Genomic DNA, 23,251 nt, shown 5'->3' with positions numbered 1-23,251 from the left:
TGATTAGACGGCAGTCCCGTTTTCCCAATGTCTGGGGAGTAGGGGCATGCTGTCCCATCTCTTCTCCAGCATCTCAGCTGAGACCATTTCTCCCAAAGGAGGAAGAAGGTCATTGAATCCAGCCTGAGGTCCCCTGGAGGGTCCACTTCATAGAGCCTCAAGCGGGTGTGCTCACCTCCAGCGGAGGGCCAGCTGGCACCCCTACCTGACGTGCCCATGCCGTCCTTACTGGCCCATTCTTTTGTCAGTCTGGCTACAGCGGTCCACCTAGTGGCCACTTGGACTTGGCCCCTTGGCCCAAATATCTGTTAGCTAGGGCATCTGTGTTAATAAGCTTTTGGAGGTCTAAGAATTGAGCTCCCGGCTTTCTTATTTAGAGTTGAGGCTGCCGTTCAGGTGGCATCTTGAGACACTTTTACTCTCCCTTTGGAAGTCCATGTACCATCACTTGAAATTGTAAAACAAAAACATCCCGAAACACGCCAGGGAGATGGCAGAAGTAGGGCGTTGGCCTCCTGGTCGAGCGTGACGCTGGCATGTGCGTGGCATGTTAGCCATGTGGAGCACCGGCTGCAGGCATCCAGGACAGCAGATGGCCTGGCCAGAGCGGCAGCTGACGCACGCTGAGGCGGTTTCTGCTGTGCAGTGCCAGGGCTGTCCTCCAGCCCACCGTCAAGGTGAAAGGACACCTGACATTTTGAGACGGATGAGCTCGCGGAGGGCAGAGAGGAGAGATCAAGGAGAGAGACCCCCTTTCCTTGTAGTGAACCTGCAGTAAGTGCCACAGCCTGCTGCGGGCTGTGGCAGATGGCCCCGAGTGGTCCCTGATGGCACCCAGCGCCAGAGACCCCCGCGCCTTTCCTTTCTGGTCTTTGCTGGAGGAGGTTGGTAGCACAAGTGTCCTGAGCTTTGCAGTATAAAAATAGACAACAGAATCCAGAACTCTGGGGACATCTTTCAGAGCAGGTTAACCATTGGCAGCCGCCTGCCCAGTTTGAAGGCGCGGGGCACCAGGGGATCCAGGCTCCCTGCAGCAGCTTGACCGTGAACCTCTCCGTGCTGCTGCGTTGCGTTCCATTAGATGACCGCTCTGTTGACGCGTAACTTCACGTACAAGCACGTTGATCCTGGGCCAGCCTCTGGATGCTCCTCGGCTTTGGTTTCCTGAGCTGTGTGGGGAGAAGGAACAGTTCTGTCTTTCAGAGAAGCTGCCCTTCATAAGGTTGACCTTCCTTCCTTGTACTCTTGGAGAAAGGCGATGTTGGATGTGGGAGAAGTGTGGGCTGTTGGGCGGTGGCCAGCGCATCAGCGTGGACAGGTGCTGCGGCCGGGCCTGAGTTAGTTGCTCTGGCCTTTGCCTTCCTGTGGGACTGGACTGATCATGGCTCTGTCGAAGCCCTACCATCCATAGAACCAGTGCTTTTTATTTTTTCTCTCAAACATATCGATCCTCGCCCGCAGTGAGTTCGCAGCCAGTAGGTGTCTCTGCCTATCCACACACCTCTTCCACCTGAGTTGCAGGCTTCATCTAAAGTCAGTGGTGTGCACTCCCAAACCTTATCCACCAGTTGTATGGCCCATCATAAAGTTATTTAATTGCAAGGTATGTAAACCTTTGGGATATGAGTGTGAAAAATCAAGATTGATTGTTTCTACAAAATAGGTAGAATGTGTAGAATGATTAAATAGAAGCAAGTTACATTTTAAAAAGTGCCATCAAAGTAGGATGAAGCAATTATAAAAGGTTGGGGACAATTATTTAAAAATGTAGCCCAGGCTGGTGTGGCTCAATAGATTGAGTGCTGCCCTGTGAGCTGAAAGGTCGGCAGTTTGGTTCCCAGTCAGGGCACATGCCTGGGTTGGTGGGCCCAGTCCCCAGTTGGGGGTGTGAGAGAGGCAACTGATCAATGTATCTCTAGCACATTGATGTTTCTCTCCCTCTCTGTCTCTTTCCCTTATCCTCTCTCTAAAAATAACAACAAAAAAATCTTTTAAAGAAATCTAGAATGCTCAGGTTGTATCACAGGAACCCAAACTCGATGTTATAGATGATGCATGTTGAGTGCGATGTATGCAACCAAGATGAATAAAACACCAGTCAGCATTCCCATTTGTTTAGGGGGCAGTCATTAACATTTGAGTCTAAGTAAGACTCAAGGCCGCACAGCTGCAAATGGGGGAGCTGAGCCTCAAGTCCACATTGTCGGATTTCAGAGCCAAACTCGTAACCCTTTGACTCCATTGTGTCTCTTTCTGATCTTCCTGCTGATTCGGAAGGTGGCGAGGAGCTTATGCCAAGACTCCAGATTAGCCATGGTGAGCATGCTGGTGCCTGGGGTGTTCGCAGCCCCAAGTACATGTCCAGGAGGAGGGAGGACAGGATAGAGCTGCTGAGGAGCCCCCAGGACTCGTGCAGGTCAATGGGGAGGGGAAGGAGGTCACTTAGCTCAACAGGGAAGATTTGGTGTGGATAAATCAGATACATTTTGGAAAAGATTTCTGATAAAAATACATCACAGGAAGACCTACAGGCATATTCGGTAGGTTTTGGAGCTGCCTGCCTGGGAACTGCACACGGGTGCCTCTCTCAGATCTTCTGAACGTGCGGCCCAGGCAGCGCAGTAAGCAGGTCTGTGCGCCCACACGTGGTGAGGAGAAGGCGTCCACTGGGGCTGGGCTCGCGTGGCTCTTGGTCAGTGCCCATGTCACAGGTCTGCAGAGACACTTCGGGGCTGACAGGGCACTGGGGGCTGGTGTCCGGATAGAAGTCATGAGAGCTGTTGAGTAGTTGGGGGTTGCTTCTTTGTCCCACCGCCCCCACCCCTCTAGGCTCCCACTGGCCCCATGAGCGTGCTCTTCCTGAAAACATGATGGGGGCCTGCGGCGCCTGAGCCCCTGCCTGACAAGGGCCTCTTGGGATGCCTCTCCTCGTTGTTTGGATGTGTCTGACATTTTGGACTTGAGCAAGAGCTGCCCTTGGTTGCGTTTGTTCCTGTGTCCCTGAGGCTGTTTGTTCCTGTGTCCCTGAGGCTGTAGGGAGGGAGCAGTGCCTGGTGACTTTGTGGGGAATGTCACTCACGTGTGTTGAAATGAATGATTCTTTAACGGCAAGTGGAATGTTGGCTCCATTGGGTGAACAGGAGTTGCCTGTTACCTCTGCTCATGAAGCCGGGGTTCAGCAGCAAGCTTCATAGCTTCCCGTGGTGCCACGACGTGTGTGCAGGCTGCTGTTAACAGCTGAGCGTGTCAGGTGTGGCTTTCCCAGGCCCCTCCTTAGGGGCCACACACTAGCTCTCCTACCCAGTGGTTCTCAAAAAGGGCAGTTTTCCACCCAGAGGACTTTTGATGATGTCTGGAGACATTTCTGGTCATCACAACTTGGGGTGTGCTACCGGCATCCAGAGTATAGCCCCCCACCATACGCAGGACAGCTCCCATGATGGACAGGGACCTGGTCCAAACGTCAGCTGTGCCGAGGTCGGGAGACCCTGCTGTGGGCGAACTGCCCTGTCCTTTTGGACTCGTCTCCTGCAGGGTTTCAGAGAGCGTGCTCCTGGCCAGCGGCCACCTGACTCCTCATCAGCCTTCCAACAACATCAGATCTCAGAGGGGCCGCCGGGAGGCACAGTGGGTTATTGTAGCCGTGCGCTTCAGCCCAGGCACTTCTGCAGCCCCGCGCTCTCCAGCCCTCCCCCCTCCGCTGTGGGGGCCGGGCCTGACGGATCCTCTTTTCAGTTTTCACTCACCACCTGCCACATTGGGGACCCCATGAGGGCCTGTCCATTAGTCCCCAGTGTGAGGGCCTGTGGGAGCCGCCTGCAAATGGGGCAACATGGAGGGAGGGGACAGTGCCCCTAGCTGGGTGTCACTGTGCTGCCTCTTTCTGCAGAGTCACCATGGCAAGTGTCAGTCTGAAGGATATGACCACGTCAGACTTTGCCCGGGGAAGGGTTGGTGGCTCTACTCGCCTTACTGTTCCCCTCCCCCACTGACTCCCAAGTAGGCATTAAACAGTTTGTATTTTGCTGGCCACTTTAATGTGCCTCTTTGTCCTTGGTTGGGAACATCTGCAGCTTTCGGTAGAGGGAAGAGCCTTTTGGTTTCCCTAAACTCAGGCCTGGGGCCTTAGCTCCACCTCCTGCAAGCCCTGTGGCCCTCAGCAAGGTATTATCATCCCCACTTACAAAGTGGGGACAGGAATCCTTGCCGCGTGGGCCCTGCACCACTTCGCGGGTGTCCCCTCAGGCCAGTGTGAGCCCCTCAAGGGCGGGCCCTTGTCCTCACTGTCATTGGAATAACTTCAAGGTAGATACTTATCCTGGGGTACATTGTGTTCCTCCAAAAAGATATGTTAAAATCCTAACCTTTGCTTCCTACGAATGAGACCTTATTTGGACATAAGGTCTCTGTAGACGTAATCTAGTGAAGACAAGGTCATTAGGGTTGTCCCTAATTGAGTATGACTGGTGTCTTTATAAGGAGAAATTTGGACACAGACACACGTGTCTCAGGTGAGGACAGATACGTGAGGATTGTGCCACGTGAAGACGGAGGCAGAGCCTGGCGTGATGCACGCACAAGCCCAGGACTGTCGGTGACCCCCAGAGCTAAGACGAGGGAAGGTTCTTCGCGTGGGGGTTTCAGAGGAGGCCCTGCGTACCCTTGATTTCAGCCTCCAGAGCTGTGAGATGACACAGTTTGGGTTGTTTTCAGCCAATTCGTTCAGAGTACTCATTACCACAGCCCTAGGCACCTAATACAGCTCTCAGCAGACGGTTGTGAGTTTGTGAGTTGCGAGTGTCCTGGGCCCCAACACGCTCACTTTGGTCGTTGAGCCTCTGGATCTTTATTTCTTCCTTTCCACTGATTGTCTCCTTTGCAGATCTTCCCGTTTAGATGGCCATGATGCTGTGCTACTTGTGTGTGTGTGTGTGTGTGTGTGTGTGTGTGTGTGTAAACCTTTGCTTGATGTGGGAGAAAGTGCTTCCATACACCACACTGAGAAGAACCAAGATGCTTGCTACGAAGTATTTGTGCACCCCTCAGCAGCAAGGGGTGGACTTAAATTTATTTTAGCAACAAAGTGCTGCCTGGTGCCAGGAGGAAGCCTGAGAGGCCCGTGCCCCCTTCCTTCCTCCTCTTCTTTGTTGAACTGGCAAGAAACAGAACCAGAGCAGAGCAGCTTTTAAAAGAAGGAAATGTGTGTTCTTGCAAAACAGGAGCCCCAGATCCAGGGGGAAGAGCAGGCTGTGGAAGTGTTAATTTGGTGGCCCAGCATGGTCACCTGGGGACCCAGGCTCTGTCTGCATTTGGTCCATAGGGTGAGCCTCCTTCTCAGGCAGGTGTCCCCATGGCTGTGACGATGGCTGACTGTAGCATCTGGGCAGCCTGCTTCCGGTTCACATCCTCCAGGGTCTCTCTCTGACATCAGGGACACTTACCCCAGGGGCCTCTCCAACAACTTCCTCTTCATCTTTGTCCTGTCCCTGAACCATCACTGCCAAAAGGCATGGAATTCGGTCACTGGCCCAGGCTAACCACTGAAGACCAGTGGACCCTGGAGATGCGACCACTGTGCCCCTCTGCCCTCTCCAAAGTAGCAACATTTACCCATCTTTGGTTGGCAGAATAATGGTCCCCCAAGGTGTCCATGTCCTCATTCCAGAGACTTGTCACTGTGGTATCTCACATGGCAAAGGAGCTTTGCAGGTGTGGTTTAGTTAAGGACCTCGAGATGGGGAGATTAACCTGGTGCATCCGTATGGTCATAAGAAGTGGAAGGAGGAGCAGGGTCAGAGAGAAGAGGCTGCACCGCTGGCTTGAAGATTGCGGAAGGGGCCAGGAGCCAAGGAGTTCGGGTGGCCTCTGGAAGCTGGAAAAGGTCAGGAAGCAGATTCCACCCTAGAGCCTCCAGGAGGAACGGAGCCTGTGCAGCCCCTTGGTTTTATCCTGGTGAATGATGAATGTGTGCTTCTTTAGGCTGCTGAGGGGAGTGGCGATTCATCACAGCAGCAGTAGGGAACGACCTGGAGTCAATGTAGACCTTTTCTAATGTAACAAGAATCTCATGTGTGTTCCCTTACTTATTTTGAATCTTCTGTAGTGTGCACATAGAAGAGGCACAAATATTTATGGATGGAACACAAGATAAAACCAGTTCCTGGTCCCGCCTCCGGGTACAGCCAGCCTGGTGATTTGCTCTTACAGTGATCATGTTGGTTCCTTCATTCGGCACCGGTGCTGGGTGCAGGGCGCACGGGAACAAGCTCAGTCTTGTCCTCACGCAGAAAGTGCTGAGCGTGTCTCCGCCAGCTGTTGGATTTCCACAAGTGTTCTCACTGTCAAGTCAGAGCTCTTCCAGATGTCTGCTCTGTCTTAGCCTCGGAAGCCTGGTTCCTCTAAAGCTTGTCAAACCTGCTGATTTATTTTTTTAAGTTTTAGCCAGGGTCAGGAAGAACAGAAGACATTAAGCATATCGTAGAGAGAGCTATTTTAGGGTGCTTCCCGTTGCTCCGGTCAGCAGTAATGCTAAGGGCTGGGCCCCAGGGGCCCGGGGGGATGTCATGTGCCGTCTCCTGCCCTCGTGCCCAGCTGGACAGAGACACTGCAGCTGGGATGTTCCCTCTGTGGTTCTTTGATTCCTCCTCTCTGAGTGCCCCAGGCTGCAGAGGCCCTGGGCTGCAGCCTACGCAGCATGTTTGGAAACTGCTTGCTCTCACACCACAGTGCAGCTGTTTCTGAGAAGCTGTGCGCTTTCCTGGGGATGATGAATAACTGGCGACCATCTATGGAAAGTATCTGGGAAGGTCACAGAAGTAACGGGCAGAGAGACGGGATGCGAGAACTGAGCTCTGAGGTGACCTTTTCCAACTGCAGAATGCTGTGGAAAGCAGACTGAAGCTTGGGGGGCCCACACAGCGACTGTCTGTCCATCACGGAGCTGCCTGGAGTAGCTTAGCAAGGATCAGGGCTCAAGCCCCCTACCGCCAGTTAGGTAGTTCTAGGCTCAAGAACTAACAACTTGAGGAGGGCAAGTTTGAACACCCATACCGGTGTGAGATACATAAGTTTGGTGACGTGTTCTAGGCGCTCGGCTCCGCCCCTTCCCTTCTCCCTTTGCCTGTGACAAGTGCTGGGTGCTGAGTGGTGAGATGCACAGACCCTGGAGGTGCAGCCTAGGTAGGAATCCTGCTTGCTAGCAGGGTGACCTTGAACAAATTACATGAGGCACTTTTCCTGTCTGTGCAATGGGAGTGATGATAATACCCACACAGCTAGGAGAGTTGTGAGAATTGAACCCATTCGTGCATGCAGAGGGCATATCCCAGAGCACACGTCTCAAGCTCTGTACAAACGACTCACCTTCCCGCAGCCTCACACGTGGCCCTGCAGCGTCCAGCTGCCCGCGTGCTGTGCTGTCCATCCTGTGGCAGTGGTACATGGTTTATTTAACTGCTCCCTCCAATGGGCTTTGTTAACAGTTTTTATTGGTCTGACAACGTTTCAAGGACCAGCCCTACAGGTAGGGGTTTGCTCTTTGATTATCCCCTACGTTCAGTTTCTCAGAGCAGGATGACTGGTCAAGGAGGGGATGATGCTGCCCCCTTTTCCTCCAGCAAAGAACTAGTTTACCAGCAGGGAATGAGTGGGCCAGTTTCCTGGCATGGCCAGGTTATTGACTTTTAATCAAATGAAGGTCCAGGAAAAATAGGAGATATTTCCCTGGGGAGAAAGTGTTCCTTGTCCTGGCTTATAAGCAATAAAAGCTTAGGAGAACCTGAAGAGAGCCCAGAGGGGCCAGCAGCTCATGTGAGAGCAGCGCCCTCTGCTGGTTTCCCTGGGTGCAGAGGTGTGAGCAGGTGTAGATGGTGATGCTGAGGTGGGTACCTAAGACCTGAGAGTGGGGGCAGGTGCCAGGAACAAGAGGGTGCCATTTTCCCGACTTCTAGCCATTTAAACAGTCAGCCTTGGGGACATTTACTTCTGGTTCAGGTTGATTTAAATCAGGGCTTCTCAGCTTGGTGGGGGATTGTTTTTATTCCCCAGGGAACACATTTTGGGGAATACCCCAACCGGGGGCTGCTGCTGACCCCTAGTAGCTAGAGACCAGGGGTCTGCTAATCGTCCGATGATGCACAGGACTGTCTCCCACAAGGAAACATCTGGCCCCTACGTCAGCGGAGTCATGGTTGAGAAACTGTGTTTTAGAGAATTGCTCAGAAGGTTGCTCTTTTCAGATTCAGGTAAAATATGAAACTGCTAATTTATAATACCACTATTATTCCTAGTATTTTTTTTTCAGTTCTGGAAACCTGTTAGTTTGGCAGAATAAAATGGAAAATGGTTGGAACCTGAACAGCACGTTGGCCCTTTCTAGAAGGCGGAGGGGGTGTATAACCCATAATAACGCCACGAGCACTAATAAGGGAGGGAATTTTTCTCCCATTAATTCAACTTGGTTAAACCTGCCATAAATTCCTGCAGCTCTCCCTTGAAGGCCTCGTCTGCTAAAAATAGTGCTTTATTTGACATTTCCCCGCTGATTTCATGAGCCCCAGTGTTTTCCTAACATTTATAATTAATTGTGCTTTCCCCTGGTGGGGCAGGATTACCATCTGTAGTCCTAACTCGCTCCTCCCTCCCCCACGCCCAAGTAAATGCTGATTCGAACATTGTTTCTAAGAGCGGGAAGGAAGGAGCCTTCAGCAGTAATCTTAGACCAGGGTGTGCCTGAAGGGAAAAGTCTGGCAAGAATTTCGGGGAAATCAAACGGCATTGCAGTTTGCTTCGACATTTGCTGAGTGTGAGGACGGACCTCTTGCACTGGCGTAACCCAAACCCGTGAAAAAAGCCTATTATTTCATCCTGCCTTAGCCTCACTAGCCTCTGAAGGATGTGTACGTGCCGGCGTGGACTTATTAGCTGCTCTAAAGAATGCTAAGAGTGTTATTTTGTCAGAAGAGGAGCAAAAAATAACCACAGCTTTCCCCTAAATACCAGACCCTATTTTAGCCCTTTTCCTTGGGAAGTATTTTCCAAGCCGTGGGTCACCAATGCATGAAGTGGGCTGTGAAGTCAATTTCAGGTCACAACCAGCGTTTTAAAGAAACAGTAGAAAATATTAGAGGGTATTGCATGTAGTACAGGGAACCTTTGTGTTGGTGGTTTTATAAAAATTACATCAAACCTAAATATCTATGTGTGTGAGTGTGTGCACATGAGCACACACACGTGCGTAGTGAGCAGTCTCCAAGGCAGTGGCTCCGGTTTTACAACACGGTGAAGCCTGGCTTGTGTTTAAATCCCTTCCTTCTCTTTTCGGTGTTTCGGTGACTCTGCCTTGTCTCCCATCCTCAACGTTTCCTCTGTTGCTTTCTCAGGGGGCACCAGGGAGATCGGCTCCGCCCTCACCAGGATGTGCATGCGGCACAGGAGCATCGAGGCCAAGCTGAGGCAGTTTTCGAGGTGAGGAGCCCGCACACCGTTGCTGATTTCTGGTTAAGACGGGGGCTGTGCCGCCTAACTCGCCGTGAGCGGCACTGGTTTCCCCGTAGTGCTTGAATCTCTGCAATCCACCTCTCATCACAGCCGTCACTGCTCATTCAGGGATCACATATTTGTCCAGCATCTGGTCTTTGAGGACACAGCGACAGCCAGAGGTCTAGGACACTGCCCCCATGGAGCCTGCAACCCCCCTTGAGGGTCCGCACTGTGCTCCAGTGCGTCTCTCCCCGCCCCCGGGCCCCACCCCCTGCAGGGGTCCCCTGAAGAGGAGCTGTGGCACTGGGGACTGAGGCCTCCCGTGACCCACTGCTGAGGACAGTGGGAGCTCGGAGCCCTGCACGCTGTCAGCCTCTTGTCTGCAGGGAGAAATGGCAGTGACTGGCGTGGGGATTCAGAGTCACCAGTGTTCAAAAGAGAACGGCCGTTCTTCCGAGCAGATGGGCATAGTTCAGCAGTTTGCACAGTTCTGCTTTGAGGGTAGCAAGTTGTGTGAGAGGCTGCTAAGAGTAAATGCCTCTGATCCTCCTGGCGGGGCCGTCTTGACAGGGGACAGGACATAGCAGGAAGCGCCTAGGCTCCCGTCCTTGGCTGGCTCTTGGCCCTTGTAAAATGGAGATAACAATTTCTGAAGGGTTTTTGAAAAAATGAATGAAATGTCCACACATTTACAGCACAAAGTGCATGGTGTAGCAGGTGACAAAATCCAGCCACTTTCCCTCCTTCCCATACCTGGATGGTGCTCCCCAAACCACATGGTGCCCCCTCATGTCATCATCCTGGTCTGTTGTCAGGCCAGGCCTGTGGCACCTCACCCTGTTTCAGTGATGGAAGAGACACCACTTCACCCGCCGCTGTTTATTGAGCAGCTGCTATGTGCCAGGTGCCGCCTTAGGTGTACAGACAGAGTGGGGAATGGGACCACATCCTGCTCTCACAGAGCTTGCACACTAGACACTAAAGAAACCTCATATGAGGCCAGGCGGGGTACGTGACATGAGACGGAGTACGTGGAGTGCGGGTGGGTAGCCACTGCCTGACACAGGGAGCTTCACTGGGGTGCCGCTCTGTTCAGAAGAAAGACCTGAGCAGAGACCTGGAAAAAGGAAGGATGTGAGCTGCGCCGATGGCCGGAGAAAGTGTGCGAGGGAGGGAATTGCAGGTTGGCCCTGGTCCGAGAAGGAAGGAGTCACACCAAGGACTTGGAGACTCTCAGGAGGCCTGGCACCAGACAGCAGTCTGAGCACACCTTCTGAGTGGTTCTCTCCCGTGCAGGTCAGCTGTGCGTGGGCGTTTTCTAGCTTCTCCACCACGGCTCTAGGGCACAGGAATGGGCAGTTTTCTCCCGTGGCAAACCAAAGGCTTGGGTTGCCTGGCCTGTGTGATTCCTCCGTGTGGGGAGCCGCCCCTCCATGTGTGCGTGGTGTGCGTGGTCTGCTTGGGAGAAGGCACAAAATGAAGGGGTGTACCTGGAGATACCTTCCCCCCTGATCCAGGGGCTGGTGGTGGTCCAGCTTCTCTTTCTCAAAGCTGCCTGTGATTAGCCCACGTGCATGACCTGGAACCCTGAATGTACATTTGAATCACATGGGTCTTTTTAAAAGCTAAAAATGTGGGGGCCTCACCCTGAAAGTTTCCACAAGCTGTGGGGAAAGTTTCCACGAGCTATGGGGAGGCCCAGGTCGCTTCACTGTTTGAGAGCTCTCCAGGCGCTCCTGTCCTGCAGCTGGAGGAGGGCCCACACTGCTTGCTGATAAAAGCTTTGACTAGAATGGGAATGAGAGTGTGGTCACTTCTGTCAGTCACACTTACTGCTTCTCAACAGTCCCTGAAAAGCATCCTGAAAATGAGGTGGTTGCAACATCAGGGATTTGGATGTGAGCTTGGGCTTAGTACACTGCCTTGTCTTGCTTCAGAGCACCGTGATTTTGGTATGTTTTGACAACCCAATGTAAATCTTGACAGCACAACTGTATCTGTTTAATTTCTCCCTTTCTTTCTCTTTTTGGTAAAAGTGCTTTAATCGACTGTCTGATAAACCCACTTCAAGAACAGATGGAAGAATGGAAGAAGGTGGCCAACCAATTGGATAAAGACCACGCAAAAGGTACGCCGTCTGAGACGCGTCCGGGAGACGCCGAGGCCCGTGCCTCAGGTCCCCACCTGCCCCACTGGCGTCCCCAGGGCCGCTCTGCACCTGCTTCCCCTGCAGGCTACTCAGGGTCGGAGGATACAGAGTAGAGAGTGGCCTGCAGCGGGGCTCAGTGCCGGTGCCTTGGCTCGGGGGCATCCGTTGTGAGCAGCTGGGTGAAAAGTGAATGCAGTGCCAGGCTTCACTGCCAGAGATTCATACTGAAGGCGTTGCAGCCCATGTTGCAAACTAAACCTTTGACGATACAAGCTAACCTTGGGTCTCCTGCCCAGAAATGACCGTGTCAGTACCTCACGGTGCCGGGGGCTCCAGGGACAGAGTGGCCCAGACAGACACCACCCCTGTTGGTCTTCCCGGAGCTGAAAGGTCGGGGTACTGGCGCTGTGGAAGGGGCAGGACATGTTGCTCCAGGAATCCCATGGCCTGCTGGGCGTTCTGGGAAAGGAAAGCATGGGGGTGGGTCTGAGGGCAGAAACCTAAGAGAAAGGGTTGGCTAACAGGCCATTTGAAGAGTATTTAAATGAAAGCTCTGCGGGCTTAGGGCAGGGAAGGGAAATGATGGGAATAACTGAGAGGAAATGGGTCGAGTTTGCAATCATTTGAACATGAGAGCAGCAGAGGAGAGAAGTGGTAGTCACTCTAGATGTCCACGTCTGGGTAATGCGATACCAGCCACAGAAATGGGGACGCCTAGGAGTGGGTGTGGACTGATGGGAAAGAGGGTGGGGCTGTGCTGGACGTGGTGCGTGTGGGCTGCCCTCCTGGCGCCCTTCAGGGTCTGGCCCTGGTGGTCGTGTGAAGGAGAGGCCGCTGGGTCTCTCCCCATTTTCACGCCCCCCTCCCCCCCCCCCCCCCCCCGCCAGTCTCATTTCTGCTGCTGCTGTCTGAGGTTGTCTTGTGTGAACTGTCAAGTCTGGCCAGCATCTTGCCACGTGGGTCCCTCTTCAGGAGATTGAGGCCTTCGGAAAGTAGAGCACATTGAAAATGTGTCTAGATACTTGAGCTGAGAAATTGTGACTTTTTCATCTTTAGTGAAATACTCCCAAATGCCGCCTTTCCTTGAAGCCACTCTGAGTGAATACTGTTGGGAAAACCACGGTGCCAAATCATAGTCTGTCGTGTGGGTAACACCACTCTGCTCGAAAACTCCCGTGTTTGTTCTGTGTCCTAGTTGTTGCTTCCTATGATGCAAGTCGAGGTGGTCCCAAAAGTATGTTCTGTTGAGCAAAATGGTAAACGATTGAACATTCTGCTTTCTCCTAGAGTATAAAAAGGCTCGTCAAGAGATCAAAAAGAAGTCCTCGGATACGCTGAAACTGCAGAAGAAAGCAAAAAAAGGTAACTCAACGAATTCTGTGGTTAAATGGCGATACTTTGGGGAAAAGAACACATCTTGACTTGTCTTTGAAGCAGAAAGTGCTCGATTCAGGCCTCCTTACATTTGATGGCCCTGGAGAGCAGATAGGCGCACAAAGACTCCATCTGAGTTCAAGTTCTCAGTGCAGACTGTCTATTAATTTTAGACCCTTGAGAAGTTGCGTTTGACTTGTTTCCTCCCCCCACCTTTGTCTCCAAGATCTGACAGTTGTCATGCCTATTGTATGTTATAATGAAACCTATAAATTTCCTGGAAGCCTTGGGATTGTGCACAAAAGCCTTTATGCAAATGTTCTATTGTAATTATTACAGAAATTATGTCATTTTCTCCATCTTTCACAGCCTATAATCTCCGAAACCCTTTATTAAGTCTTGTGAGAGTGTTAGAAATGGCTTCCGCAGGAGCCAGGCATCATGCTCATAGGGAGATTTTTCTTGGTGTTCACGAGGGTGGGCGCTCCGGAAGGAAGAGCAGACCTGTGCAAGGGGCCCACCTCCAGCCTCCCCGCCTGTCGTCCCCGACACACCAGCTCGCTGTCAGATCTGAGACCCGGTCTTGTTCAGGACGGGGGGCTGTGGGAGGAGGAGCTGCATCCACTCTGCAAGCATTGGCGCCACTTTACCAAGACCTCAAATGCAGGGACTCTCTTGAACTTGAGAAGGGTGACCAATTCTTGACACCAAGTTTTTCACTTTGCTGCTTCACAACTGATAAAATGTCCTTTTTCCCATCAGGCTGCTCTGTGAGTCGAGTTTAGCATTTATTTGGGACAGTGATCTTTTGAGGTAGAAAGCCCCCAAACCAATGTCCTTTTTCCTAAGCAAGGAGGTTTTTTTTTTTTATTTTTTTGGAAACAAAATGCACTTGGTGAGATGGGATGGTTTGGTGGAAGAGAGGTGAGGAGAAAGTTTTGATATTTCTAAAAAATGTCCTCCTAGCTGTTATTTCAAGGCCAAGGCAGCAAAACTGTCACCTGTGGTCAGACTTCCTGTTGATATTGGCTCCAGCTGTTGCTTTGAGATAGGTTTTCAGGGGCTCGGTGCTTCTCAAAATTACCTCCTGGCCCAGTAGGGCACCTGGGAGCGAGCGTTGAACAAGAGAAAGGGTTTGTGGCCAGTAGCACTTTATTTAGCGAGGCTGGAGGTGGGTGTTTGTAAGTGATGCCTCCATCCACCCTCTTCCGCTGAGCCTGAGGTTTCATGGGAAGGCAGGCTGCTCGGGGTTTCGGGGTGGTCTCCACCTCATAGACGGCTTGGCAGCTTTGAGATAAGAGAGATTACCGGTTTGGCAGGAGGGTCCAGGAAAGATGTTTATTGCTGGGAAAATGTTTAGGAGTTTGGTGAAAAGGATGAGGTAAGGCTAGTTTCCCTTTACTCTTCCAGACCTCTCTTTTCAGGGGACTTAAGTTCTTGGCTTCAGCGATAATCCTTTTATCTTAATTCTGCACGAGGCTGAAACTCAAAGTCACTGGCATTGTCCAATTAGTGAAATTGGGACCTCCAGGGGAAGCCCCATAGGTCCATGGGAGGGCAGCATGGAAGGAAGTTTCTGGAGATGTGACTCGCCCAGCACTGGCTCAGGCTGCCTGGGGAGGATGTTGAGCTTTGCACCCAGGTGCCGGACAGAAGGATTCAGGACGTGGAAGGTGCCAGGCTGTGCAGCATGAAGAGGTGCTCTGGCCCTGAGGCTTGGCAATAACTGGTGTTGAGTTGAGAGGTGTCCTGGGGCACCCAAGGCGGAGAGAATGGAGGCTGTGATCGCAGCATCCGCCTTTTCCCTCCCAACCACGTCTCCGGAGATCTCAGGCTCCTTGTCCTCTCCAAACCAGGCGGCCATGAAGGGGGACTGAGGTTAATAAGCCAAGTCAGTTGCTTGGAATGTTCTGGATGGTTTTCTGCTTACTCCAGAGAACATTTTTTAAATGTCTTTCCTTTATTTTTTTTAAATCCTTTTTTCTAAAATATCTAAGTGCGTTTTTTACCAAGTGTTTGTATTTGTGTATTTCCGGGGTGAATGGAACCTTCTGGAAGGAACCAGAGTCAGCATTCTGAGTGCCTGTTTGAGATGGAGTGCTCTGGATGGCCCGAAAATGGGCTGGAACTGCTGCAAGCTAAGGGTCGGGAGAAATCGGGTTATTTGAGGCTTCCAGTTCATTTGCCGAAGTGTCCCTTTGGGCCAGAAGCCGTCCCCTCTGGCCCGAGACGCAGCTTCCTGAGTGTCCGGAGCTGCTCGGAGACCCGCAGCCTGCACCAGGACGGGCAGGTGCTGGGTGCCCTCCTTTTTGTCCGGACGGACCTGAGTCTGAGTTATGCAGCCAAGGCACCACTTCCCTTTTCCTCCCTTTTCAGGAGGAAGGCAGCTCTCTGCTGTGCCTTTTTCAAAATCCGTGATCTTTGACCTAAAAATTCTTCTGATTCTCCTATTCAAAATTCCAGACGGCTGGCGCAGTCCGAGCACTGCCCTTGACACGGCAGACACGTGTGGGACGTGCCTTGTGTGACTAATTCACCCTGATTCTCACCCTGCAGATACCAGCTTTGGTCACACTCTTTATTGGCCCTTTTTAACCAGTGATAAGGAAAGCAGTCATTTTTAATGTTTGTCCTCTATATTATATTTTAATAGATATTTAATTACTACCATCAAAACCACTTTTACTTTTTTTTGTTTGTTTTTGGTTAGACTTTATCTGAAAATCATTTTGAAACACCTTGGCATAAGTTGTGCTCCAGCTGTGGGTGGAGGGGCCTCTTTTTGTGGAAGGCAGGTTCATCGAATGGCTCCGGGGAGTAAATACTAGGTCGGGAGTTGGGGGCTAGAGAGACTGTTTTTACCCTCCAAGAAGTTTCAGGCTAGTGCCCAGGGCCAGGGCCGGAGGGCAGAGCCAGCCGGCTGACAGGTGAGGGGACAAGACAGGCAGCAGGCAGGTGGGAATGAGTGGTGTGGGGCACCTGACCCGGTAGCCCCAGTCTCCACATGGCATCTCTGGAGCCCTGTCCCTGGTGCTTGACGTCAGCTGACGTCAGGCTCCTGGAGTGGCCGTGACCTGTCCGAGGAAATAAGAGGGAGTTGGATGTAGGAAACAGATTTTCTATTGGTCCCCTGTGTTTGCCACTGTACTGGACAAAGTCAGCAGCCTCATTTCTCATTTAGCTCCCATGTTATTGTTAACTTAAATTTGAAAAATTCATTATGATGAAGCCTCAGTTTCAATCTATACTGACTAAAATTTTATCAGGGACTTTCTTTGAGAGACCTGGAACATTTTAATACTTGAAACCTCAGGACTGACATTTAAATAGTTGAATCTATCATTTTCCACCAGAGGCTGCAAAGTTAATATTATAAACTCACTAAACAGACTCACCGAGTTCCAGACTAGCATATTATTTACTTTTATACAGAAACTCTAGATTCTTTAACTATTTTTTTCATTTCTGCCCCAGCTAAACTTGCATTCTGGGTGTTTCTAGTTACTCTTCAAGTTACAGTGTTACCTTCGGAGGGGTTTCTTGGTAAAGCTTCTAAAGCGACTTCTTTGGGGAATGTATTCTTCGTCTCTCTTAAAAAACAAGCGAGCCCTGCTGTGTTGCCCGAGGGCGATGATCCCGAACTAGGGCGATTTAGATGAAAAGGAGAGACTTGGTGTGTTGGAAGCCAGCAGTCTTGGCTCTGCAGCTCTTGGGAGAGGTGGGTTTAATCGCCCTCCTGTGCAGTTCCGTGGCTGCCGTGGACAGTGTCACCCGGGAGAGAAAGGTAAGGCCACTGCTCGAATACCAGTTTGACTTTGTTGTTTTCCTTTTTGTGTCAATGGTGTGTCCTGCACTTTCTCACCGTGTGTGCCCCGCCAGTGGAAGCTCTCGGTAAGTCTGCCGTGCGAATCTCTGGTGGCTGGTCACGCTGTGGTCCCTGCTGTGGTCTTTCTGTGGTTGTCCAGACCTGTGTCAGCGGCCCGAGTGTTCCCACCAGCTCAGAACAATCGATGGTGCTTGGCGTGTGTGTTTCAATCACTTTCTTTCTTCAATCACTTTCTTTCTTCGATGTTTGGGGCTTTGACGGGTTAGCACGATACTGTGAGAACCTTCACGCCATCATAATCCAGTATTTGACTCATGGAAAGAAGAAATACAGAGTGATTTAAACCCTGCTTTCCCCAGGAAATAAGTATATTCATACATACATATATACCTAAGAATATGTACGTATGTATGTGTTTATATCACAAAAAAGAGCTGTAGAGCGATACTAAGTGATGTCCCCTCAGATAATTCCCAAATCAGATTTGGTTGTATTAAGCTTCAAAGTATCTTTAACTTTTTGAAAAGAACCATAGAGTTCTTTTCAAAACCAAGAATTCATTTTAAAAAATCAAAAACAAAGTATTTCTTATTTCAGCAGAGTTTGTGAAATGGTTCACTTCAGAGGTATTGGATCTTCAAGTTCAGTAATCACGATGATTCTTCTGGACTGAATGTTGAACCGCACTCTGTGGGTGATTTGGCTGCTAAACCTTCAAGTTGCGCTTCGCGTCTCGCGGCTGTCCCCCGTCTTGGGAGGCCCATCTGTGACGGGCCTGGATGTGCCCAAGCCCCTGTGCACATTCGCACTGAGCAGCTCCCAGGAGCGTTTGAATTGGCTCCTGTCATCGACAGGGAACCCGAGCCACACAGGTCTCCCCTCACAGGTGGGGCCAGGGTGGCCACTGTCATGGGGACACAGCTGTGCCCTGACCTCCCCTCACGGTTACGTCGGGCTAGTTAGTGGTTCCCCAACTTTGAAAGTGACGGTCCTTTCCGACCCTCAGTGTTGTGTGTGTGACGCAGCTTAAGCAGTGTTCAGTGTGCCTTGGAAGGAAAGTCAGATGGCCCATGCTTTTGCTCCTCGGGGTCAAATTCATACCACATCCCGTGCGCCGTTTGGAAGTGTATCTGTCACTGGCTTTTACTACCTTCACAGCATGGTGCAGCCGTCACCACCATCTGGTCTCAGAGCATTTGCGTCATCCTCAGAAGACACCCCCTTTAAGCAGTTGCTCCCCCTTCTTCCCTGTCCCCAGCCCCATGGCCGAGGGCAGTTCCAGGCCTGACACAGGTGCACACGGCTTTTCTCTTCCCCCAGGTGCAGGACTAGGCACAGGTGAGCAGGGACCTGATCAAGGTCTTCCTGTCACATCAAACAGTTGACTTTTAGGGCTGTGTCGAAGCCCTTGAAGACTTCATGGCTTCTAGAAGATTCTGCTGTGACAGTGTGCATTTGGATTTGATCGTGGCCCTGCTGGACAGCAAGTGGCTTTTCTTCAGGCGAGAGATGCGGTGGCCAGGGCACAGGGAGGGAGAGGCGAACGGGGTCTTGAGCTGCTGAGAGGAGTGAGTGAAAGGAGGAGTCGAAGGGGCCATGGGTTTCTGGACCTGGAGACGGCGGAGGGTGGTAGAAGGTGTCCTCGACTGCGGAGGATGGTCTCCTCCGTGACGTGAGGCTTCTGTGTGCGAGACGCAGCGCGGTGCGCCCCAGGTCGGCACGGGGTAGCTCCTGGCCGGCCTCTGTGCTGTCTCCTCCTGCTCTTCGCTCGGGCGAATAGCTGATGGCTCAGGACCAACGAATCTTCGTGATGAGAAACCCCTTCCTTGAGTGAAAGGGTTATGGGATCTGTCAAATTTCTGTACATCAAAGAGGACCTCAAACTGAATACTCATTTAAAAGAAAGAAACCCACTGGGGCCTGTACCCTTTCCCCGGCTGAGGCGCCCAGGGTAAGGAGGACAACCTCAGGGATGCCATGTGGCCACTGGTGACACCTGACGCTTACCCAGCGCTCACCACGCACTCGGCACAGGGCTAAACGCTTCATATGAATGAGTTCATTTGGCCCACGACTGCCCTGCGAGCTGGGAACTAGCTGTTAGTCACGTCTCGCGGATGAGTGGGAGCTGAGGCACAGCCTGTTGGCGGAAGAACAGGAATCAAGTTTGATTCCTGTTTTTGATTTCTGGGTGTTTGGGGAATCAGTTAAGAATGGTTGCAGGGTACTAGGGAGGGAAGAGAGTGTATGGAGGACTGATGAGAACTGCCTTTTGGCTGGAAAGGGAGTATTTCACTCCAAATTCTAATCTCCAGTCTCACCTTACATGTCCGTTTCAGTATTTAAATCCCACCCCACTGACTTCGGGTTGCCATTAGTTGTAAGGTACACCAGTATTTTCTAAACCACAAAAAAAGAAATCCCTGCTGACTAAACTGTGATGGCGTGCTGTCGATCGTGGGACATAACCTTGATTTGTGAGGTGTGTTAGAGTGACAGATGGTGTCGGTCTCGGGGCAGGTGGAAGTCGTTTTGTGAGACTCCTGCAGCTTCCTCATATGTCTGGCACAGGAAAGGAAACGACTTTGGGTGTTTTTCTGGCATCCCAAATGATCTTGGCCCAGCGTGTCTTGGGTTTGTCCTCTGCTGAGAAGTCCTTAGCCTGAGAACGGCGCCTGTGGTCCAGGCTCAGGCTTAGGTGTGGGCTGCAGGGTGTGGGGCAAGAGGCCGGGAGGTTCCAGGTCACACTCACCACCCCTGACGTTGAATCGTGTTGCCGTGGACCGATGTGGAACATTTAGCTCCTGACAGCTCACTCCCAGGGTTTGTGTTTACTGTGAGCCTGGGGCTTGTGGACGAGAAAGAACTACGGCCGCACCTTCCACGGCACGGTGACCCTGAGCAAGCCACTTTCCCTCCCTCAGTGCCTGTCGCCCCTCTGTCCAAAGGGGCGTTAATTGCTGCCTTGAGCACATACATAAAGATTAAAGGAAAAAAGTGTAAATGGTGGGAAGAAATGGGATCTTCACTTCATACCAGAAAGTTTTGTCCACTCTCCCTTACAAAACTCAATTTTTAAAAAAAGCCCTGTTCCTTTAAGGGAGCTACTTCAGCCGTGACATGTGCCCACGATACCCCAGCAGCGTTTTCTGTAAAAAAGAGTAGCTGTGTGATTTCCCCTGTGGGAGCAGAGGGCGCCTGGCCTTTGCTCATCGGAATTCTCCAGTGTGAGGCCTGGAAACTGAGAGGGGAAAAGTGCTCCGGACTGAGGTGACTTAGATTGTACAAAAAAGGTCATGGACAATTCTTTGCCCAGGAATTTTATCTGGAAAGCCCATTTAGGGCACCCCTCCCTGCTGCTGACTGCTTGGCCGTCCTGGAAATGGCCAGTTTTATGGTGTTAGGCCGTTTAAGGCCGTCGTGGTTGCAGGCCAGTGAGCAAACACGGGTGGAGCGAGTCCATCAGTGCCACGTCCCCTCGCAGATCCCTGCGCACCTGTGTCCAGGCAGGTGTGCTGGGTGAGAAGGCACAGTGCTGGGCAGAAACATGCCCGGGGCTTTTCATTAGGGGAGACTGATGTCACTCAGAGAAGCAGAAAAATAAAGATGAGATTAGTACCGGGGAGTGTCATGGAGGATACATATCGGGAGCTTCTGGCTCAAATGACAGAATCCTAATCTAGTGAGAGAGTTGGAGGAGGGCTTCGCCGAAGGAGGGAGAGCGGCCGCAAGGTGGGGTGAACAGAGAGGGGGGAGAGAAGGAGGGTCCCACAGCTTGAGGCTGTGCATAGACGGGCTGACCCATGCAAGCCTTGCAGGGCAGGCCATGTGAAGGGCGTTGGACTTTGCTGGAAAGAAACAGGAGCTATTGACAAGAAGAGATAATACTTGCATGTTGACAGCAATTCGGGGCTGCTGATCTAAATGCAGATAGGTGACATATCAGGGGCCCTTACAGCTATCCAGGTGAGAGAGCAAGGTGGCCCAGTGAGAGGGGCGATAGCAGAGGGGAAACGGGAGGACAGCAGAGTCACGTGGGAGCCTGAGACGTGTGTGGGGTGTTGGTGACGGCTGTCTTCACGACGTCGAGCACAGGAGGGAAGTGGACAGGCACCTGTGTGGTGCAACTCTGACTTCTTCGGCCTGAAGAGAGTAGCGCGTCTTAAAGCCACTGTGTCTGACGGGGCCATGGAGTAATTTCCTCCACGGTTTTTAAAATAAATATGATTATACGTTGTGTTCGCAAATTTAAGAAATAAGTGTTGTGTTTTTTGGTTATGATTATCCTGAGTGGAAATGTACTCACTATAACTGTAATTATAGCAGTCTTTACAGATTATACTTGTTTTAGAATACCACAATTTGTAAAGCCCTTTAATTATAACACAATATAAACTTAAGATAAGTTTGCTATAATTATAGAATAATTTAAATTTATGTTTACGAGATTAGACTACACTCGGTTCTGGTCACTTTGCGTTTCTATGCAAGTATATTTTGAAAGTCAGTGTTGTTAATTACACATAGGCATGTGCCTGGTAACTTGTGACAGGAAGTAAAATACACATTTTTCCAATTTCTTGTAGTCAGACTCTGACAGTGAGAGAAGTCACCGCTATAATCAGAGCGCACCCAAGCTGGTCTTTGTCAGGCATTGCTCACCACTCCCCCCTCCCCCCAGCTCCGCTCTGCCCTCCCCCACTGAAGCGCCCGCGGACGGGGTCCGCAGCCCACCATGTACCGTAGGTGAGAACATCACGGATGAGGCTGGGAGACCCACAGAGGGCCCTCGCTGGGCCACACCGCTCTGCCGGTTGCACGAGGGCGGGGCCTGTGTCATGTCCACACTCGGTGTCCGTGGAGTCAGGTGCACGAGCCTTACCGTTCCAGGTGGTGATGACCTAGGCTTTCCTCCTTTTCTCCCACTGTCTGCGGGACAGTGTGCGTCCTCAAGAGGCAGCCCACGTCCCCCAGCAAGGCCCTGGAGAGAGTGGAGAATGCTTGTCTAGGCTTCCTGTCCACTACAAACGTGTGAAACCTATGGTCTAGAGGCCAGGTCGTGTGTGTGGATGGCTCCCCTGCCTCCTGGTGGCCAGGTCGTGTGTGTGGATGGCTCCCCTGCCTCCTGGTGGCCAGGTCATGTGTGGGTGACTCTCCTACCTCCTGGTGGGAGAAACTGAAGCAATGGCAGAGATGCTGCGGGAACTGATGGGATTATCCTGTGGGGTAGATGGCGGTAAATGGAGGAATGGGTGAGTGGGTGACCTTGAACATATGTGGGACCTTCTCAACCAGCAGATTCTTACGCGATGGCAATGTGGGATAGCGATTCAGTACTGCGCATGGTTGCACTGACCCTATGTGGGTGCTGCTGTGATGAGTGAGAGTCTCACACACACACACACACACACACACACACACACCCCACGTTTGCTGTACTTGATGGGCCAGCGAAGGCACTTCCAGGGGTGGCTTCTGGCGGCATATAAGTCTCCCTTTATGTGCTTACTCGGGACCTAACCACTGCCTCACAAATGACTTAAAACCCAATTACCTCTTGTGTTGGAAGAAGGTCCCCTTCTGATGGGCCATTCTCGAAGCCTGACCTCCTGCTCCAAATTCGGCCTTCTCATCTACTTACAAGAGAAGCTGCAGGCTACTTTCATCCACTCAAGGCAGATTTCCCCAACCCTTTTGCTTTTTTGAACCAAACCATGCATTGCATTTAAAGTGCTCTGTGTCATTCGTCAGAGGGGCGCATGGTGACTGGTCAGAAGCCTCCCTAAGAGGGTAGTGACGCCCATTCCTGGACTGGAGGCAGTGGGCCAAGGGCACTGAGTCCAGCGACAGAGGGGTCGGGCTGCCTGGGCTCTGCCCCGCTGGCTCCGTGTTCCCTGAAGGACCTTCTCCAGGCCCCACCTCCCCTGGAGTACCAGCAGGTGCCCTTGGATAACCCCTAAGGCCACCTGCATCGCCGGCAGTCTGTGTTGAAAATGATTGAGCGTTTGTCCAGCACTTGTACGCACACATGGCGTTGTGCTGAGGGCTGGCTGAGTCCGAGAGCCTGCCCTGAGGAGTCTTTTCTTTTTCTTTTTTATTGACTTTATGGGGGTGCCATTGGTTGATAAAAGTGTATAGGTTTCAGGTGGAGAGTTCTCTTACATCGTCTGTGTGTTATATGATGTGCTCACCAGCCCCAGTGAAGCCTCCTTCCATCACTGTGAGGAAGTTAGAAATCCTTTCCCTGGTTTGGGCGACAGGGGGAGCCCCTGTTGGGGCCCGCCCAGTGTGGAAGCCCAGGAGCTGGCCCCCAGGTGGTCACCCTCTTGTTCCCACCACAGGTCAGATCACAGTAGCCCCGCCCCCCGACGCAGGGCCTGTTTGTCCACTGTCGTCTTCTAGAGCTGCCAGCTTTTCCCCTA

At 51.7% G+C, this 23,251-nt stretch overlaps 1 protein-coding gene and 2 long non-coding RNA genes across 14 annotated transcripts in view; 1 reads left to right on the top strand and 2 right to left on the bottom strand.

The window, feature by feature from the left end:
• MTSS1 (MTSS I-BAR domain containing 1) overlaps positions 1-23,251 on the top strand; it is a 140,436-nt gene that overhangs the window by 101,145 nt on the left and 16,040 nt on the right. For 7 of the 12 annotated variants that reach the window (XM_037048496.1, XM_037048493.1, XM_037048498.1 and 4 more), the window contains exons 4-7: positions 9,381-9,465; positions 11,517-11,608; positions 12,917-12,991; positions 16,883-16,894. In XM_037048496.1, the coding sequence (XP_036904391.1) occupies positions 9,381-9,465; positions 11,517-11,608; positions 12,917-12,991; positions 16,883-16,894 (264 nt within the window). The remainder of the gene's footprint in view (positions 1-9,380; positions 9,466-11,516; positions 11,609-12,916; positions 12,992-16,882; positions 16,895-23,251) is intronic. The other 5 variants (XM_037048497.1, XM_037048495.1, XM_037048503.1 and 2 more) reach the window with 1 other exon arrangement.
• LOC118988664 (uncharacterized) lies at positions 1,078-13,188 on the bottom strand. Its single transcript, XR_005066825.1, has 3 exons — positions 13,179-13,188; positions 10,424-10,434; positions 1,078-1,244 (listed from the first exon to the last, which is right to left on the bottom strand). It is a non-coding gene; the product is annotated as an uncharacterized LOC118988664 (long non-coding RNA).
• LOC118988665 (uncharacterized) lies at positions 21,781-22,042 on the bottom strand. The gene is made up of 2 exons (XR_005066826.1): positions 21,990-22,042; positions 21,781-21,911 (listed from the first exon to the last, which is right to left on the bottom strand). It is a non-coding gene; the product is annotated as an uncharacterized LOC118988665 (long non-coding RNA).

This window comes from Sturnira hondurensis, unplaced genomic scaffold (assembly GCF_014824575.4).
Source record: "Sturnira hondurensis isolate 20B ecotype Veracruz unplaced genomic scaffold, ASM1482457v3 Scaffold0006413, whole genome shotgun sequence".
NCBI lineage: Eukaryota > Metazoa > Chordata > Mammalia > Chiroptera > Phyllostomidae > Sturnira > Sturnira hondurensis.
This window is presented reverse-complemented; position numbering and strand designations above follow the sequence as displayed.